The following is a 21,217-nucleotide window of genomic DNA, read 5'->3' on the forward strand; positions in this document are numbered from 1 at the left end:
CCATTACCATCTGCTCATATGGATTGAAATTAGCCCGATCATTACTTTCCCAGTAATAATTTTCTGCGTCTTCTTGCTCATTGACAGTTGCCACATGGGGAATATTCGCACTTGGCATATCTTCACCATGACTGGTACAGTAGTAATAACTGGGCTGAAAACCTTTTTTGTATAAGTGGATCCTTATATCATCCAACCCTCGAAATTTTGTGCACTTACACCTAACACACGGACACCTTATTGTTTCTGTATTTTGAAATTCTGGCATTCTTCCACACGCATAAGTAATGAACTCCTCCACCCCATTCAAGAACTCTTCAGTAATTTCCACCCTGTTGGGTCCAACTCTATTGTACATCCACGTACGATGCGCAGGCACTTCCATAGTAAATATAAAATCATATGTGAATGGAAGAAGGAAGGTAGCAAAGAAGATGAAGCAGAGGTAGGAGAGAATGATCAAAGAGAGATATAAGAATAAACTACAATTGAGGTACTAAGACATATCGTGATAATAAAAATTTAGTGACGGAATTTTAATTCCGTCACTAATAATGTCAGATAGAGGTCATTTCCGAGCCAGTATGTCAGAGTACGACAATTTAGTGACGGAATTAGTAACGGAATTTGGGACGAAGTAATTTTCCGTCACTAATTTAAGATGATACAAAATATTTTACTATTTTAGGGAGGGAGGGAAAAAAAAAATTTGTGACGGAAGTTCAATTCCGTCACTAAAATGTCATATAAAGGCTGCCGTAATAATTTTCGCGTCAGTATGTCAGAGTACGGTACTATAGTGACGGAATTAGTGACGGACTTATTTTCTGTCGCTAAAAATTTAAGATGGTGAAAAATTATGTTATTATTTTAGTGACAGAAATGTGATTCCGTCACAAAATTTAGCGATGGTTTTTGCGTCCGTCGCTAAACCGTCATTTAATTCCGTCGCTAATTAGTGTGGCATCTCCCGCGTAAAATAGTGATGGAATTGGTGACGAACATATTTTGTGAGGGAATATTCCGTCGCTAATTCCGTCACTAACTAGCGAAAATTTTTTTTTGACTTTGGCCACGGAAAGTCAAAGATATACGGTCGCAAAATAAAATATTAGCGACGGTATATCTTCCGTCAATAATTTCCGTCACTAAAATCCTGTTTTCTTGTAGTGACGTGTCTCACATAATATGACGCAAGTAGATCAATAAAGGAAAACAATAAAAAATAGTACTAGTTAGAGCATTCACATTGATATCTCTTAACAGATTCTCTATTTTATCTACAAAATATCACTTTTTGATAGTTTACAGATTCTATATTTAACAAACACTGCATCAGTATCTCTATTCTGAATCTCTATCGTATTAAAATTTCAGTTTTATCTTATTTTATTATTTCTTATGTGTATTATATGATTTCAAGTAAGGATTAAAATGTTTATGAAATATAATCCAGTTTATATATTAATTTTAGACAAAATAATTAATTTTAATTAAAAATAAAATATATTCGTAAAAAATTTTAATAATATTTAATAATATATAATAAAGTAAAAGCAAATATTCCCAAAGACTATATTTCAAAAGTACAGATTTTTAACGATTATTTTTGAAAAGTAAATATTTTCAACGGCTATATTTGAAAAGTAAATATTCCTAACGGTTATATTTGAAAAGTAAAGATTCCTAACGGCTATATTTCTAAATTTATAAAAAGAGGTGACCTCAATTTGTTGCTTACAACAATTGCTTCCTTCATTCTTGCTCTCCAATTTCAACTCTATTGTATTTGCTACCATCATTTCCACAATCAAATGGGTTCATTTTTTAAAAAATGATTTCAAGAATCTGTTTTCGACTCTTCCTCCGATGAAGAGTTAGAAGAGATGCTCATATTCGAAGCGGAGCAACAAAGGTTAGAGAGGATGTGAGCCTCATCATCACGTACTACATGATTGTATATCGATCGTGGCTTTATTGAAAGTCATGAACGACTTTTCAATGATTATTTTTGCAGAGAATCCGGTTTACCCTCCTAATAGATTTAGAAGAAGATTTCGAATGCGACGTGATCTATTTCTTCGCATTCAGTCTGCAGTAGAAGCTCATGAACCCTTTTCTCAGCAAAAAATGGATGCAGCTGGAAAGTTGGGGTTATCTTCACTTCAGAAAATTACGACTGCATTTCAAATGCTTGCATACGGTGTCTCCACCAACCTTTTGGATGAGTATGTGCGAATCAGGGAGAGCACAGCAATATTGTCTATGAAGATATTTGTTAAAATATTGATATCTATTTTTGGAAACGAATATCTAAGATCCCCAAATAGCGATGATATTGCCATATTATTAGCTATTGGTGAAAGTCGTGGCTTCCCTGGAATGTTAGGGAGTATCTACTGCATGCAATGGAAATGGAAGAATTGTCCGACTGCTTGGAAAGGACAATTCACTGGCCATATTCACGAACCGACACTTATATTAGAAGCTGTCGCATCACATGACCTTTGGATTTGGCATGCATTCTTTGGATTACCAGGTTCACACAATGACATCAATGTGTTGGATCGTTCATTTGTGTTTGCAGAATTACTTCAAGGACATTCTCCACCAGTGCACTATAATGTCAATGATCGGCATTACTTATTGGGTTACTATCTTGTAGATGGTATCTACCCGTCGTGGGCTACTTTTGTGAAGACAATCCCTATGCCACAAACCAATAAGGCTAGCCATTTCAAAAAGTTACAAGAATCATGCCGAAAGGATGTTGAGCGTGCTTTTGGCGTACTTCAAGCGAGGTTTGCAATAGTACGTGGGTCAGCTCGATACTTCAAACGTTCAACACTTCATGATATAATGTTGGCCTGCATAATAATGCACAATATGATCATTGAAGATGAACGACATTTACACGTTCAACCCGACATTGCAGACATGTATGATCAGGCTGAAGATGGTCCTCCTACACCAGCACTAGAACACTTAAGAACTCGTGAGTTTCGAGACTTTATTGACCAATACATCCGCATCCAAGACAGAGAAATACGTACTCAACTTCAAGCTGACCTTGTGGAACATTCGTGGAACATTCATAGCAATGCTTAGAAATATTATTGTTTTAAATGTTTTATTATTTAGTGTTAATGTAATTCCTCATATGTGTGTCCTTCAAAGTTGTATTTTATTTCAAATTTATCTTATTATAAAAAAATTAAATAATTCGGCTTCATGAATAATTCTAAAAATATATAAATGACAAAATATAATTATATAAAAAAAATAAAAAAAAAATCGGTAACATGTGAGTATGTGAGTCATGTGGCTGTGTCATGTGTGAATGTTGGGGTGAAAATATCTTCAGTCTTCATCATCAAATATTGGCTTTTAAAGGAATCAATATTTTATCCCTTACAGACTCGGTACAGAGTCCACAACTCTAGCAATGCGATAAGAATGTCGAGATTTTACCACACGTTTACAGATACCATTGCAGGTGGTATTTTATTCACATCTCCATGTTTGGTTATCTATTGTATCTAATATGCACACTTTAGAGACACCACTGCAAGTGCTCTTATACATACCCAAACATCCCAAACTCTCCATAATACACCTGTCATGCCACCACATGGGTCAAGTGATGTGTCAATTCAAAACAAAAATATGAGATAAAACATCTTTCTCTCTCTTTCACTCACTCTTTCTTTCTTTCAAAAAAGCAAATCTCTACCATCTTTGTTTAGTCTCTCTCTCTCAATCTTTCTCTCAAACAAACAACGAAACTCATTGTGCAGCCATCTCAGACACCATCAACACAAATCTGTCTTCCGTTCGCGGCGGTTGTTGTGGATCTCATCCTAGACGAAGAGTTGTCAATCTTTATATTTGTTGTGGGTCTTCCATGTTGTGGCTTTGGTGTTTAGGGTCTTTCATGTTGTGAGTATGTTTGTCTTTGGTGCTTGTGTCGTTTTTACCTCAGAGCTGGTTGGGGTGCTCTCCTCTTTCTGATCTAGACGTTCAAATCTCTATTCGAAGTGATAATTTCCGTGGCTAAATTTAATAAATAGCGATGAATTTTAGTTAAAGTTCCGTCACAAAGGTCAACTTAGCAGATGACCAGTTCTGCGACGGAATTAGTGACGAAATTTCAGTCAAAGTTCCGTCGCAAAGGTCAACTTAGTACTTGACCAGGTTTGCGACGGCATTAGTGACGGAAATTTCCGTGACGAATATATTCTGTCATTAATTTCTTGGCAAAATTAAACACCAAATCTCGCCAAAGTTTGTGACGGCTTTTTGCCACGGATTTGTGACGGAAATATCTATCCGTCACTAACTGAGCGACGGATTAGTTTTCCGTCACTAAAGCGTATTTTTCTTTTATCGGCGTGGTTTAGGTACGGATCGTTAGTGACGGAAAATATATTCCGTCACTAATTTTGTTAACCAGGATTTATGACAAATAAATGTTTGATTCGAGTACGGATTTTTAGTGACGGAAATGCTATTCCGTCACTAATTTTGTTAACCAAGATTTATGACAAATAAATGTTTGATTCGGGTACGGATGTTTAGTGACGGAATATGATTTATGTTGCTAAATATCGTTTATCAATATCCCGTCAGTCTTTATGTCAACTCAAGTTGGTTTTATATCATTGAAATTAGCGACGGAATAACATTTCCGTCACTAATTTGTGACAGAAATGCTACTCCGTCACCAAATCTTGTTAACCATAACCAGACTGGCTTGCCAGACTTTATGTCAAATAGAGCACTAATTCAGGTATGGATGTTTAGCCACAGAATTGAGAATTCTGTGGGTATTTAAAGATGTTGTTTTGGTCATGGGTTTTCTGTTTTAGAAGGAAATAAAGATGTGCTTGTTTATTATAAGGCTTCATTTCTCTATTTGTCTGCTTCAATCCATTACGAAAACTCATGCTAAATAATAGGCTGCTTCCGGTCATCCTTTCTTTGATCCATAAAATTCCAATTATGTTGTTATTGATTTTTGTATATTTGTTGCTGTTGTTTTTGTAGTGTTCACCTATTGTTCTAAGAAGTAGAGGAGAAGAGACTTCACAATTGGGTTTTTGTTTCACAGTTATTGCTTTCGGTTGTCTTATTGTTTTATACTGGATTATTTTTGCAAAAAAGTTGAGGGACATAGAATCCATAATTATGAGTTTGTTGGACTTGTTCTCTTTCCTCATTTATTATATTTGTAGTACATGATCATTGTATTCGGTGGATATGTAAATGCATATTTTCTTTGCAGCTTTGGTTGTTTGGTGGAGTACTAGGTAAGTGTCAATTTCATCATATCTTGTCTCATATTGCATATGGGGATTATAGAGATAGAGGAGAAAAGGATAAAAGAGATAGCTGAATCTGAGAAAGAATAACGATAGTTTTTTAACTTTCTATGCTTTTAACTATATCCCCGTCTACCATTTACTAAGTGATTTTTGCAGATGTCGGGTGACAATTAGAGCGAGCACACTCGTACTCCCCCCTCAGTTGTATCCCCCACACTCATATCCCCCTTCGTTATTGCCTGGCCAGACATTTCTTGAGATGTGGCCATCAGGTTCACCATCGCCCCTCCTTCCCGTGCCACAGGCTCCTCCTGAGATGCCTCCTGTATCGACTGCATCCAGCTTGCAGGTCCTGCCAATGGACATACAGGGGGCCGGGTTTGGCTCCAAAGAGTTCATACGACCACTTGGTTGGGATCCTACCCAGCCCGAGATTTTTCATCGTACCCATCAGAAAAAGGGTACTGGAGAATTTGTTGATGCACGGTCGACTAAAATATATGTAAGTAATATAAATTTTATTAAATTTAAATCTCAATTTATATATAAAAGTCATTATTAATTTGTTAATATTTATACAGGCTGACTATGAGAAGATGAAAGAAGCCAAACAAATCTTTGCTCGGTTTGGAATGCAACCGCCATGTAATGACGTTGACGATACTCGATGAGGAGCACGATTCTGACGGAGTTTAGATTATAGATTGCAGTTTAATTGTTGTAATATTTTTTGACAATTTGACTTCAACATAATTTTTATATAAATATTTTTATTACAAATGTTTGTGATGCATTTTAATTACAATGTATTATCAAATTATATCTAAATAAAATAACAAAATATTCCAAATATAAATAAATATTAAATTAATTTTGTGAATAAAATAAAAAATTTCAAAAAATAAATATTAAATTAGTTTTGTGACGGAATATCCCGTCACTAATTTGTCGCAGAAAATTCCGTGACGAATTTGCCACCTAAATTATGAGGCGAATTAATGACGAAATATTCCGTGACTAATTTAAGCCACGGAATATTCCATCGTCAAAACTAAACATTACTTTTTTTTTTCAATTTAATTTGTGACGGAATATTCCGTCACCAATTCCGTCATAAATGTTTCCGTCACAAAATTTCCGTCGCCCATTCCGCCGCACATTCCGTCACTAAATCCCGTCGTAAAATTTAGCGACGAGGGTTTTTGTGACGGAATATTTTTCGTCACAAAATGATTTAGTGACGGAATTTCATTGGTCAGCGACGGAATATTCCGTGGCTAAATTTGCTCTTTATGGTAGTGTGAGTTCAAAACATATAAATATCAATGTGAATATAATTTGTTCATTGGTTTGATTCCCTTGATAATATGTATGTAATTACATTGTTTGAAAGTGTAATTAAACTGGAGAAATTTATAATTACACATTATATTGTATTGATTATATCTCATAAATAGTCTGGAAAATTACACATTATAATGCCCTTGGCAATAACACATCTTGCATGTCATCATCTTCTTCATCGATTATGGCACCGGTCAAGCCCATGGCTTGCTTGTCCTCTACATTGTTCAAATCGATAACTACACCCTAAGATTTTTTAATTACTTTATTTCCATTTATTATTACATTGTTTTAACCCTTATTACATTGATTCAACCTCTTATTATATTGTTTCAGTTTTCTATTACATTGTTTAAGCCTTTATTTACATTGTTTTGCTTACCAAAGATAAATACTAATAGAACATGAAAATCCAAACTCATACCCATTTTTTTGGTGTAGAGATCTCAAATACATGGATGAGCAATGGAATTTATTAAGTCTTGCTACCCAAGGTTCTACAACATTCAAAGAAATAAATCCTCAAATCCTAGCTACTGTTTAATCAAAGAATGACCACAAATTGTTCAAATCTCCAAGATTCGCCGAGGAGGAGGTGAACTCATCATCGAGATTGAGTCTAAAAAGAGTGTCTTGGAACATGGAAGCTATTGTTATATATTCTGATCATTCAGGGAAGAAGAGTGTGGGAGGGAGATATAACAGAGTGAAGATTAGGAGGAGTTTTGGAGTTATGTAAATAGAGTCTGGAGAGAGTGTCTTGGAGTGTGAAAGCCATTGTTGTTCTAATTTAGGGAAGAAGAGTGGGAGAGGGAGATCTAAGAAAGTGAAGCTTAGGAGGAGTTTTCCAAAAACACCTGAGAAGCAAGATGAGAGAGAAACAACTGTATGAAATTGAAAAAAAAATACCCAGTAGAGATAAGGAGAGCGAAATGGGAATCATGAGGAGAGAGAGGTGGGAATCATTATTGCATTTTTTATGTGGATTAATTTTTTGTCCCCACATATTTAGGTGGCATGCTTACTTATCTTGACACTTAGATTATGTATACTTATGGAAAAAGATTCTATGTAAGATTAACATTTTCAAAATAATAATGAATCAAACCAACGTTTGATTAAAAGAGTAACACTGGAATCCACCAGAAATTAAGAAAAGACTCTCTAGGGCTTTGTTACATTTCATAAAAGTATAAGATAATGACCACTAGAGCCGGCTACAATTCTAATATGATGAAAACTTAAAAACATAAAATTATAAAAATAGCCCTAAAAATAGAAAACGGCTCATTAGAGGCCCTAAATGATGGAATTTCACAAAAGTAGGATGGGGCATATGGTCAAAGGTATTAATTTGGTATAAAATGTCGTTTCGTTTCAACTAGTCAAGTTTCATCCAATTCGGACAATGTTCTCCAAATCAGCCCAACCAATTCAAGCTCACCAAAATGATTTCTACTAACTGGTAAAACCTATAAATAACTACCTGCATGAAATCTTGTGTATAAAACTTAGCAGTTGAAATTTCAATTGTTGAGATTCCTATCATAACTGAGAAAATATTCACCATGTCATGCGCTAATTAAGGTTCAGAGTTGGAAATTATGCCAAAAAAAAACTGCTCTTCTATTGCAAATATAGCGGAAAACTAAGTACTGTTAAAGTAATACACTGGCTATATTAAAAAAAAAAAAAAAAAGCTTCATAATGACTGTTGCAGTGCTAGTTTATTATTTACTAATAAAATTAAATAATTAATAATAATAATCTAAAACTCTAAACTCCTCGATACAGTCCAAAAATATCAAAGTTTTTAACCAACTCATCAGTCTCCGAAATCTGTGGAGCAGTTCTATAAGAATTATAAGAATTATGACCATATTGATCATAATTGTTATATGATGCACTTCCATATCCATCATACCCATTGTTGGTCGATTGAGAATAGTTCTTCGATGGTTCATCATCGAAAGAGTAGTAACTTGTGTTTCTTGAACTATTTGAACTAGCATAAGGCTCGTTTCGAGACGGACCAGCTCCATATGAATACCTGACAGAATCGTCAGTAGAGTCCGAGGAGGAAGGATACTTAATGCCTTTTCCTTTCTCGTTGCTCGTAGGACGAACACGGCGGTTGTAGTTGTTGTTGTTGTTATCCACATTGTCACGAATCACAAGAGCCCCATTATTTCGAGACACCAGAGAAGAAGTTGATCGTGCCGGTGAATTATTAGCATCTTGTTCATGTTTTTCCTCGGTTTCATCTGCTCATGAAACAACTAATTCATTAGTAATTAATCATTTAATTAACACAACAAATCTAAACAACCATAATATATATATACATATATATGCTTACCATGATTTTTCGACCTTTTGCTCTTGAAATACTTTTTAGCTTTCTTAGCATACTTCTTAGTATGATACTTAGCATCCTCCACACCATCCTTCACGTACCATTCAACATCTTTGGCATTATATTGTTTCATGCTTTTTCCAAAATTTTTAGCTTTATTTCTAACATCATCAACAAAATCACCCACATCGTAGTCGACATCACTATCGACAAATTGGGTAGCGTTCATCGAATATTCCCTCATCTTCTTCGATTTTGAATGCTCGGCTCCCATCTTTTCCTATGTGAAGTTACTATGAATGCAATTTTGATGAAGGGCATGCCAAACTCAAAAGCTTTCTTATATTTATATTAGGTTGGATTGAAGAACTAGGGTTTAAAAGTTTCCTTTGTTTCAACACGGTGTTTCATTTAAAGGTTTCCTTAAAACTAATGTTAATTTGTCTATTTTCCTAATTTAATTTGATTTGAGTTTTAGGGTTTCTTACAAAAACCTTCCCCTTGTCCGCACAAAATAAAATACTTCCTTCACCTTAGTTTATTTACCATTAATGCTTCCTTGTTTGTTATAGTCTTTATGGATGGGACAGAGGGTAGCGATCCCACGAGGGTGAGTAATCGGTAATTTGACAACAAAAACAATAAAAAAAATCCAATATAGATTGGGTCTATAAATTTTTGAACGTCATAAATATGGATGAGACCAGTTTAGTTGGGCTTGATCATATTGCAACACTACTTGAAACCAAGAAAATTAGGGCTGCCCCATATTGTTAATGCTTCAATAATTTAGAAAACTAGGAAATGGAAATTTTCCATGATAAAGCACAAGAAAATCTCATTGAGTTAAAGGTTAATTTTCAGCCTTAAAGTAGTAAAAACATACCACAAATAAATTTTAAACCATCTACTTTAAGGGAGTTATTCCACCCATAAAAATATAATAACAAAGAATTATTTATCATTAACTATTTGTTATTGTAAGGGAGCCGTTGGTTGAACGACAATCACAATGCATGCAAAAGATCATCCACCCATTAGGTCGTTGAGTGAGCTTGAGAGAGCTTGAAGAGGATGGGGGTGTGAAGATCTTAGATCTGAAAAACACCAGGTCAACACAAAGTCAATGTAAATTGGGGTATGGTTAGTAAAATTTGGGGTGTGACTAAAATTTTCATAATTATTTTTGAAAATCTTGGCCCATGAATTATTGTAGCCCAAGTTCATCCCATTACCGGCCCTGATAATTACTTGGAAAAGCCTGGCCCATGAGCATTTCGAATGAGCAACCATGTGGGAGTACGCTAAGATCGAGCCGGAACAGCCATTCGTGGTCGTCCTCAGCCACCAGAATTCGCCGTGAAGGTTCTAGGGGCTACTTCTCTTTTCTTCCTTCATAATTTCCAGTGTAGAGCTTTTGCCTTGGATTACTCCCCAACTCGTAATGTACAGGGGAAAATTATATTGTAGAAATTTTTCTTCATTGAAGCCCAAGTACATACATACAAGCAGCAACAAAAGTATAAGGAACCAACTTGTGGTGACTCAAAACATTGAAGAGGAGGCTTTAGCCAGCCAACTTGCTTCCATCTTACAAGCATGTTCTGGTCCTTCTAATCTTCACCAAGGCGCACAAGTTCATGCCCAGTACCTTGTCGGTGGAATCAGCAATGATGATGCTTTGCTGGGTGCGAGGATTCTGGGTATGTATGTTGTTTGTGATAGCTTCGCCGATGCCAAGAAATGTTCTCTAAGATTGAATTGTGGTCTACTATGCCTTGGAATTGGATGATTAGAGGGTTTGTTAAAATGGGTATTCAAGATGCTGGGCTGCGGTGTTTTGCCCGATAAGTATACTTTTCCTTATGTGATTAAGTCTTGTAATGGGTTAAACAGTGTGCGGATGGGTAAGTTGGTTCATGAAACAATTGTGTCAATGAGTTTTGAAGTGGATGCATTCGCCGGTAGTTCCTTGATAAAGTTTTATGCAGAAAATGGATGCTTGGATGATGCACAGTAGTTATTCAATAAAATGCCTATGAAAGATTGTGTCTTGTGGAACGTGATGCTTGACAGTTATGTCAAATGTAGGAAGGGGGGTGACGCAGGGAGGGTTTCAATGACATGCGAAATAGGGAAACCAAGCCAAATTCAGTTGCATTTGCATGTATTTTATCTTTAGGTTCATCAGAAGCAATGATTGGTTTTGGTGCTCAGCTTCATGGATTTGTTGTTATTTTCGGTCTGGAGTTTGCTTCTCGGGTGGCCAACACACTGATGGCAATGTATTCAAAATGTGGGCAGTGTTTTGATGCACGCAAATTGTTTGACATGATGAATCGTGGCGATTTGGTGACATGGAATCCAATGATTTCTGGGTACGTACGAAACAGGTTGACAAATGAGGCTTCACTTTTGTTTCGTGAGATGATATCTGCTGGTGTAAAACCTGACTCAGTTACATTTTCAAGTTTCCTACTGGCTGTCACCGAATCAATGAGTCCCAACCAAGGTAAGGAAACTCATGGTTATATAGTAAGAAATGGTGTTGTTTTGGACATGTTCTAGAAGTGTGCACTCACTGATATATATTTTAAGTGCAGGGAGGTGAAAGTGGCTTGCAGGATTTTTAACCAAAGTACTAAAGTTGATATTGGAATCTGTACGGCTATGATTTCAGGATATATGCTTCACGGGATGTACATTAATGCTTTAGAAGTTTTTAGGTGGGTAGTTCAAGCGAAAATTAGGATAAATACTTTAACCTTGGCGAATATATTACAGCTTGTGCTAGCTTGGTTGCGGTGAAGTTGGGGAAGGAATTGCATGGCTACATCCTCAAAAATGGGTTTCAAACAAGATGCCATGTGGAAAGCGCAATCATGGACATGTATGCAAAATGTGGAAGATTGTATCTAGCGCATCTAGTTTTCAGTAGAATATCTGAAAGGGATACTATTTCGTGGAACTCAATGATCACAAACTATTCTCAAAATGGCAAGCCCATGGAGGCAATGGATATTTTTCGTCAAATGGGGATAGTAGGAATGAATTATGATTGCGTGAGCATATCTCAAGCCCTGTCTGCTTGTGCAAATTTACCTGCACTACACTGTGGGAAAGAGATCCATGGTTTCATGATCAAAGCTGCATTCAGCTCAAATGTTTTCGCTGAGAGCGCACTCATAGACATGTATGCCAAATGTGGACACTTGAATCTCGCACATCCTGTATTTAACATGATGACATTAAAAAATGAAGTTTCATGGAATAGCATCATTGGTGCTTATGGGTTTCATGGTCATCTCAAGGAATCTCTTTCTCTATATGATGAAATGTTGAAAAACGGAATTCAGCCTGATCATGTTACCTTCCTTGGTATAATATCTGCTTGTGGGCATGCTGGCCTAGTTGATGATGGCATTCACTACTTCCGTTGCATGACTGAGGAGTATGGTATCCAAGCTCGGATGGAGCATTACGCTTGTGTGGTAGATTTATATGGTCGTGCTGGACGTTTGACTGAAGCCTTTGAAACCATAAAGAGTATGGCGTTCTTGCCTGCTACTGGTGTTTGGGGGACATTGTTAGGAGCTTGTCGAGTCCATGGCAATTTTGAGTTTGCTGAACTGGCTTCAAGACATCTGTTTGCCTTGGATCCTCAAAACTCTGGCTATTACATACTGCTCTCAAATATACTTGCTGATACGGGACAGTGGGATGGTGTCCTTACGATACGAAGCATAATGAAAGAAAGAGGAGTTCAAAAAGTTCCGGGATACAGCTGGATTGAGGTCAACAATATCACACATATGTTTGTTTCGGCAGACGGGAGTCACCCAGACTCTGCTCAGGTTTATTCAATGCTGGAAAGTCTTCTTCTGGAGCTGAGAAGAGAGGGTTATGTTACTGGCAAAAAGGATGCTGTTTTAAGTGGCTCGTTGAAAATTGAAACAAATTAAGCCAATAATTCTCTCTCTGGAGGATTTTTAAGAATGGGTAGAGTTCTCCGCATTCTGTTGATTCTTTTTGACTGATGGCATTGAACTTTGTTCTTTTGTTGAATGGATATCTTAAGAGTTAAGAGGGTTTAAAGTCACTCCTTTTCTGAAAGCATACCGGTACACTGAATGTTCTGTGATGATAAATATTATAACGGCAAAGCACCAGAGAGTTGGTCAATTTATTGTCACCCTAATGCAACAATGAACATGACTGGTGAATGTGTCATGCAGATGGAGACCATGAAATTGGTTAAAAAAATATTACTGGTGACCTCAAGCTTTGTGTCTAACATACATCATCAGGGTAAATGGTGTCCCTCCTATTAAGATTTTATGAAGGAGATGGCAACCTATGAGCTGGTCTTAGCATATGGAGCCCGTTGACGTTTTTGCCTAGTTTTGTAACATTAAAATCTCTTGCCTCCTAGTTTTGTGTTGCCAATCTTTTACTTAGCTTTGAATGCAACCGTTTGGCTAGAATGGAGGACGTGGTTTCTTTGCCTGGGTTTACTCGCTCGGAGGCCAATGGTGAGGAGCCACTTGGAGAGTCGAGAAGCATAACATGCAAGAAGTGCAGCAACTTCCATCTCTGGATACAAACCAGAAAATCGAAATCACGAACAAGATGATGCCAGGTATTATGTCTCCTCTCAATATATTTTTGTTTTCATGAAACTTATGCTGAAGTTTTGATTCGTGGCATGAATCAAATCATGATGCAAGATCATTTCCACCTCTTGTATAAACATTTTTCTTTAGAAGAAAATCTATCGCTGCTGTTTATGTTTGCCCCCCTGGATGTCTCCCTAATGCAGGACGGTAATGATTTTCACCAAGCAAAAGATGGAGATGGATGGGTTGAGCAATCATCACAATCCTTCTTATTCAGATTATTGCAGAAGGTACGTATCTCTGATATGCATGGGAAAAAGCTTGTTGATCTATATTAACATGCACTTTCCTGGTCCATTACTGTGTCCTCTCTGTTTGAAATTAGCCAGTTATTGTTCACAAATGACCCCAAGGTAAAATTTGCTTATAGCTTATGATTAAAAGATATGGAAACTATAGAAAGAGTGTTGATATATGGTAATAATGTAATAGGGAAAAATGATTCTTTCCTTTGACACGGAACTAGGTTGATGCAATGATGCTTCAATGGCATATGTTTGTGCTGACAGCAAGATTACGATGCCACAGAATGGTATATTTGTTAGATAAAATATTTTCTTCCCTACCATGAGTCGATTTTCTCTCTCCAGATAACTATCTTCATCATGAATGTGCTTAGATTTACGTTATCATCAGAAGTGTAATTAGTTCAAACGGGACTTGTGCCATTTATGAAATATAATATGATTTTGGATTTCAAATGAATAATTTGTTGTAGGATCAAGCTCATAATGTGTTTAATGCGCTAAACCTGTTCATAGTGAAAAACTGCTCGGTATGTGTGAAGATGCATATCTGATTGTTGAAGTCCTATGGCATTAACAAAGTCATTGTTAAAGCACAGATAAAAGGCCTAGATTCTTGGAGTACTGCTGCCCACTCTGCCTTATAATAATCTAGTGATTCGGATAAAACATTCTGAATCATGATATTCATTATTTTTTTTTAATGTAGGCTGTAGCATTTGAAATGAGGTTGTATCTATACCTTCATGCTTGATAGTCATGTAAAAATATGTCTGCGTCCATATGAGGAGGGCGCAGTGTTGGTTCCAGATAGTTGAACTTTTACTCTCTTGATGGAAAGTTCAAACCATGCCAGAACTTGCCGATGTTAATCTCTCTCCCTTTCTCTCTCAGGGAATGAGATGTCCGGCCAACTCCCACAAACCGAGTTTTTATGTAAACACTAGTGTAACCTCCAAGCATAATTCCAGCAATGGATTAAGTTCAGGACAAAAATGCGGCTGGGCACCAAAACCTAACGTGGAAGAGTCCGTGACAGAGGAAGAATTCTTCAAGTGGTCCCAAAACGCGGTCCAAACGGGAAGTTCGACTCATTTAATGACTGCACATCTACTGAATTCTTCCCATGGCTGGAAATGGTCCCAAGAGCAGCGGCAACAAGAAGAGGAAGAAAAAGTTTAGTCAGGTATATTGATGTTCTTATTCGGATTTTGTTAGTGTTCATTCTCTCCTACGGATTTTGTCAACGAAGATTGCGAGTGAAAATTATCTGTATCTGATCTGTCTCGTCGTATCTGGATGCTTGTATAAATGAAAGTTTTTACGGTTTTTGTATCTTTTTTTTTTTCTTCTGGTGAGGTGATTAGTTTGTGATTCTCACAAACAGATTGATAGTCATGTCATTTATTAGTGTCTAGTGCTAGTCAATTAATATTGACAATAAGTAATAGCTCATATCATCTCATTAGAACATAAAATGCATTATTGTTTGGTGAGTAAATAGCACAGTAGTATTGGCAGGCAAGATCATAACGTGAGATTGTTGTTCTTGAGTCTTGACAATCAAGTATCAACTGGTAATTAGCGTCTCATGAAGAAGTGTTTAATATAATAGTATAGGCAGGTGAGATTATTGTTCTTGATAAGAAATATTCTTTTGAAGTCTTAAGAGAATGGCTAGGACAAATTAAAGGTGCATTCTAGATTCTACATCCATTAAAGGTACATCCATTTTTTCACCATAATATTTCTATCATTTTTTAGGAGTGTGTAACCAGTTTTCATTCTGAAGTTTAAGCATTATACCATGGTTTTCTACGATATGTTCTGCTTGGAATTCATAATCTTGGGATTCTGCACTGTTAGTGCTATGGGTTAACTCCAATGACTTGCAAACACTCTAGTTTGTCACAATTACTGCTTTTTTAGGGAGGTAGTCCTTAAACATAAGAGATTGACTTCAGAAATTGACAAGAAATTGACTTCAGAATGTCACAATTAAGCTTGATGTGTCTGGGTAGTCACTAACTTTTAGGCCTAAACTCAGTCCCCTCAACAATGAGGCCTCTCGTAGTGGCATCGTTATCAGTCTCCATTAGACTGCACAAAACAGTGCGCCATCATCTCCATGTTCATTGTAGAAACTACCCATTTCGATCTCCATCCACCCGTCTCTCCGTTGAGATAGCATAAGAAATTAAATCAATAACTACATGAAGACATAAGAACTGACTTGTCGTACAGGTAGAAATAAAGCTCCTTAGGCATAAGAAACAGTGGCGACGACGTTGAAGCATATGATTTGGAAACTATGTCCTGACAATCAGAGGACAAAAAACTCGACATCACAACATCAGAATCTGCAGATTCCTTCACAGAACGCAAAAGTGCTGATGATCTGCAAGAGTTCCGTGGTGAAGTGTTGGAGATGATGAGGGATTTGTTTTCTTTTGTGTTTGGACGCAGATTTCAAATATATAATTTATGTCCAAACTTGGTTTAATCTAGATCGGACAAATTCGGTCATCCGGACCGAACATAATTTTACCACCCCTACATTTTACTCCTAAATTCATGTGAAATATTGAAATGTTAGATATTAAGTGAGCTTTAGATGTATATTTATAATCAACTATCTCACATGTCACATAGAAAACATAAAATAGGAAATAAATTTTCAGTGCTACAAACCATACATGTTTTCTTTTTCTTAGAGAATAGAAAAAGATAAACATAAAAATGAAAATGAAAATGAAAATAGAAAACAGAAACAAACCAAACGCAGTCTCAGTTTTTCCTCTTTGACTCCAAACCATTCTTAAACATTACCTGGATTTCCATGTGTTTTCAGTTTCATTTTTCAGAAAATAGAAAACATTCCAAAAACATGTTTGGCTGCACATTTTATAAAACACAGAAAACAGAAAATAGGCAATCATCCTAGGTTTTTTCACTGCCTCCATTAAAGGTTGTAATTGACTCATCTAACAAGTACTTCATTCTTTTCTTCCCTTCCAGTGGCCTAACCTGGAAACAATGGATATTTAGCTAGGTGTTTCATCTTATTGGAGTTAGGGATAATCAAAGCTTGAACTCATAATCGATCCATTGAGAGTCTGATTTGTGTGTGGGTTTTTTACTTTGTTTAATCTATAAATTTCGATGTGAAATTACCACCCCACTTGTAGTGAAATTTGTTATAAATTTTGATATGAAATCAAGAAGAATATGGAGAAAGATCACCAAACTTTCACATACGTGGAGTGAAAAACGTAAAATGGACCTAATTAAAGAATCAAGTGAATCAGAAATATCGATTGATTAACTATATCAAGAGTAAAACAAAAAAGGCAAAGGAAGTGATGAACAAGCAAATACATGAACTATTAATGATTTCTTGATCAAGTAAACTGATTGAAATTAATTATTACACAATAGCTATTACAAGAAGTGAAAGATTAACTTGAAGAACATGTAGCATTTCATTTCATATGGAAAAGAATTTCTTTTTTTGACAGAAGAAAGCCAGAGCAGTTTTGACACAGCTTCTTCCTACTGAGATGGCTTCCGCTCTATTCCAATCCGATAAGCTGCTTTGGTTCCCTAAAAATACAAAATAAAATGAGAGAGTTTACTGAAATTTGTAGAAATTATAGAATACACATAAAGACATGCTAATGATCTAACCATAAGAGGAGCAGCATAGTTTAACATAAATATAAGATGAATACTCACTGATCATAGCTTTCACATTCTAGCTACTTCTTCTTCTTCGTCTTTCATTTAGCCTCTTCACATACTTAAGCCAACTTCCTTCAACGAGCCTCACCAACCATTTTGGTTTTCCTGTTGCTAACATGATATATCCCAGAGACAATCCCATTACCAGTCCAGAACTGTAACCCATCATTATGATCTTCCAATCAAACTCACTTCCAGAATCATCCTCTTCACCAGGCAATGGTTGTGATTGTGGTGGAGCACCATTATTGCCACAAGTTTTTGATAATGGAAATCCACACAACCCTAAATTCCCTTTGTAGGAACTATTGTCAAATGTGTCGAACTGCGTGCTCTGAGGTATGGGTCCAACGAGGTTGTTGTGAGAGAGGTTTAACTGTGAAAGAAATGTTAGACCTTTCAATTGTTCTGGAATCTTCCCTGTAAGCTTGTTTGAAGAGAGGTCTAACCATTCAAGATTTCTCAAATTTCCCAAAGACGAAGGGATGCCACCTCCAATGCTGTTACGTGAAATATTGAGGCCTTTGAGATAAGTAAGCTTGCCAATGACGTCTGGAATCTCTCCTCGAAACTTGTTGTCTGAGAAATCCAAGGTCTTGAATGTTATTGTTATTCTAACTAATTGATACTCTTGCCCTTTAATGACCACAAACACAGAATCTTGATATGAATAAAGGTATTCCCCCAAGTATTTCCCATCACCTGAACCTTCTTCAGTTTTCATCATGGCCTGCAGATTCTCAAAATATCTAACTGGCAAAGGACCAGAAAACTCATTGTTTGAGATGTCAAATATTTGTAACTTGGAGAAACAATTAGTGTCCTTGCAATCTTGTATAGAACCATGAAAACTGTTGGACTTTAGGACAACAACTTGCAATTCTGAGAGATTTTTCAACCAATGAGGGAATGTGTCATTTATTTGGTTGTTGCCAATGTCTAGAAGTTCCAAACTTTTGCAATTCACTAGTGATCTCGGCAGAGGCCCTTTCAGTTGATTGTCGTTGAGGTTGAGAGAAAGTAATCCACATCCTTCATCGAAAATATCCGGAATTTTGCCACTAAATTTATTATTTCGTAGATTGAGAACCTCAAGACCTTTGCTCATGTTTCTAAAGCATGGTGGAATAGTTCCGGAAAAGCCATTGTTTGAAAGGTCAAGAAATGTAACGCTAGGATTGCACATCGCAGAAGGTATCTCTCCTGTCAAACTATTGTTTGACATCAGGAAGATTATCCCCACGTCCATTCTGACTGGAATTGGTAGCAATCCTTGGAGCAAGTTAGAATGAAGGTCAAGAATGTAAAGAGACTTCCAAGGAATTTCTTTTATACCAGTCAAAGAGTTCTTGGAAAGATCGAGAAAATGTATTGTATCAATCCCCACTTCCAAGAACCATTCGGGAACTTGGCCAGAAAGTCTATTATTGGAAAGGTCTAGCTGCTCTAGATTTTTCAAGTCTCTTAAGAAGTAGGGGAATTCAGCTACATTACAAGAAGCAAGAGACAATTCCCGTAGATTTTTGGGGAATGTCTGATTGACAATTGTGTTGGTGGTGAACGAGATATCTGAAAGGTCAAGCACTTGAAGATTTTGGAGTTTTGAGAACATGGAAGCATCCAAGGTGCCGCTAAAGCTAGTCGATTTCAGATCAAGCGTTGTGAGATTAACAAGGTTAAAGATTGAGCTTGGAATAGAACCATTCAGCTTGTTACCCCACAAACGAAGTATCTCAAGAGATTGGAATTGGAATTCATTGATAGGACCAGTGAATTGATTCTCTGAGAGATCCAAAGAATGCAATGAAGAAGGTAAGTTGTATAAAACTGATTGTATGGCTCCATTGAGCGAATTCAAAGATAAATCTAGCGTAACTAATTTTGCCAATCGACGCTGGAATTGACCCTACGATATTACAATATCCAATAGTCAATTTCTTCGAGGAATTCAAATCACCAATTGATTCAGGCAGCTGATCCCCTGTGAAAGGCACATCATCCAAATGCAGTTCTTGTAGAGGACTACTCCAGTTAGACTTTGGCAAACGAATTTTGAGGCCTTTATTGTATGATAAATCGAGTATGTGTAGGTGTGGGAAGTAAAGAATGCTTGTAGGGAATTTTCCTTGCAATCCACACCGTTGAAGTCTTAGATCTGTCAAAGAAGATGAGAGATTCATCAAAGAATTTGTGTCAATGGATGACAGGTCCACACCCACGAAGAGAAGTTGTTTCAGAAGTGAACAATTTTGCACGAGTCTTTTAAAGGAAAGATCTTCCATCGTCAACTGATAAGAAGAAATATCAAGGGAAATGAGGTTGGTGAGGTGAGAGATTTCATATGGGACTTCACCTAAAAAGGAAGAATAAGAGAGATTGAGATGTGTCAAACTCTTAAACAGACCAAACTTGGGAGATATCTTAGAACCATTAAAATAATTATAATGACTCTGACGAAACTCGAGAGATATCTTTGAATCACTAAAATCATTACCAGCAAGATTGAGTTTTTGGAGGTGTGAAAGTCGGAAGAGGCTACTGTTGGAATATAGAGAGCCATGAAGCAAGCTGCAACTGAGGTCGAGGCCAATTACCCGACCAGTGACAATATCACAAGTAACACCATCCCAAGAACAACAATCTCTGCCTTTCGTCCATGAATTTGTCTTTGGATAAGAAGTTGGACAATGGTAGGAAGCATTAATGTCTAGTGAAAAGTTGCTTTTGAATTCAATCAAGGCAAGTCTATCGTAATGAGAGGAAAGCTGCAGTGACGCATTGGTTGAAAAGGAGGGAAATGACGATGAAGAACAAAACTTTAGACACAAACACAAGAAGAGAAAGTAGAGGATTCGAGTGTGCTTTCCCATCAATATCACAATTTGGTAGAGTAAAATGAAGGTTTAGAGATGAATGGTGCAAATATTAGAACAAGTAGACAAGACCATTTATAGGGGAAGTCGTCAATATGCATTACAGCTAGGTTTCAGAACTAAACACTAATAATTGAGAAACTATTTGTCAGGATACAAAGACCAAGAGAAGTGTCAGTCAAAAAGTGAATGAGAAACACGTTGTTGCTGATGACGGTTTAGAATGTTCAGATGGGAAACACGTTGTTGGTAATCAATATATGTATATGAATAGAATTACACGATTTATCAAGTTAATGAAACAATCAAGTAATACACACTTACAACCATATTTTGGATGTCAAGAGATTGCTTGTAATTTCTTTTAGTACGATCAGATTAAAAGATATAAACAATTATTGGACAAATGACAAATTATATGAATTAGTTATTTAAATAGGACAAAATCAAAACAATATTACGCAAATCCAAACTACTAGTCCACAAAAATAATTTTGCACACCAAAAATATATAATTGCCTGAATTTGTGAAGTTAGAGCAAAATACCAAAGTTAGAGCACCCTTACTTGGAAGTTCAATCCACTACGGTAACAGTGATTTACCAGAGTTCATCACCGAAATTCGGAGGTTTTCATAAGTTAACCCTTCTTAACTTTT

The 21,217-nt window shown here is 36.5% G+C and overlaps 3 protein-coding genes across 4 annotated transcripts; 2 read left to right on the forward strand and 1 right to left on the reverse strand.

Annotated features, from left to right (window-relative positions):
* Positions 1 to 1,986: 1,986 nt before the first annotated feature.
* Positions 1,987 to 3,108, forward strand: LOC119995440. The gene is made up of 2 exons (XM_038841952.1): positions 1,987 to 2,392; positions 2,588 to 3,108. The coding sequence occupies exons 1-2, from the start codon at positions 1,987 to 1,989 to the stop codon at positions 3,106 to 3,108; spliced, it is 927 nt and encodes a 308-aa protein (XP_038697880.1).
* An 8,040-nt stretch (positions 3,109 to 11,148) lies between these two features.
* LOC119995450 (pentatricopeptide repeat-containing protein At4g21300-like) lies at positions 11,149 to 13,282 on the forward strand. The gene is given in 3 exon segments (XM_038841962.1): positions 11,149 to 11,481; positions 11,593 to 11,803; positions 11,806 to 13,282. Coding segments are annotated over 3 exon segments (1,725 nt in total). The 3' UTR covers positions 12,987 to 13,282.
* A 4,041-nt stretch (positions 13,283 to 17,323) lies between these two features.
* LOC120001604 (receptor-like protein 9DC3) lies at positions 17,324 to 20,617 on the reverse strand. 2 transcript variants are annotated; one of them, XM_038849986.1, is made up of 3 exons: positions 20,181 to 20,617; positions 17,681 to 20,039; positions 17,324 to 17,548 (listed from the first exon to the last, which is right to left on the reverse strand). In XM_038849986.1, exon 2 carries the CDS (start codon positions 19,296 to 19,298, stop codon positions 17,700 to 17,702), a length of 1,599 nt encoding a protein of 532 aa, XP_038705914.1. In that variant the 5' UTR covers positions 19,299 to 20,039; positions 20,181 to 20,617; the 3' UTR covers positions 17,324 to 17,548; positions 17,681 to 17,699. The 2 variants fall into 2 exon arrangements, with proteins under 2 accessions (XP_038705914.1, XP_038705921.1); XM_038849993.1 differs by lacking the exon at positions 17,324 to 17,548 and having other exon boundaries at positions 19,147 to 20,039.
* Positions 20,618 to 21,217: the final 600 nt, after the last annotated feature.

Source organism: Tripterygium wilfordii, chromosome 1 (genome assembly GCF_013401445.1).
Source record: "Tripterygium wilfordii isolate XIE 37 chromosome 1, ASM1340144v1, whole genome shotgun sequence".
NCBI lineage: Eukaryota > Viridiplantae > Streptophyta > Magnoliopsida > Celastrales > Celastraceae > Tripterygium > Tripterygium wilfordii.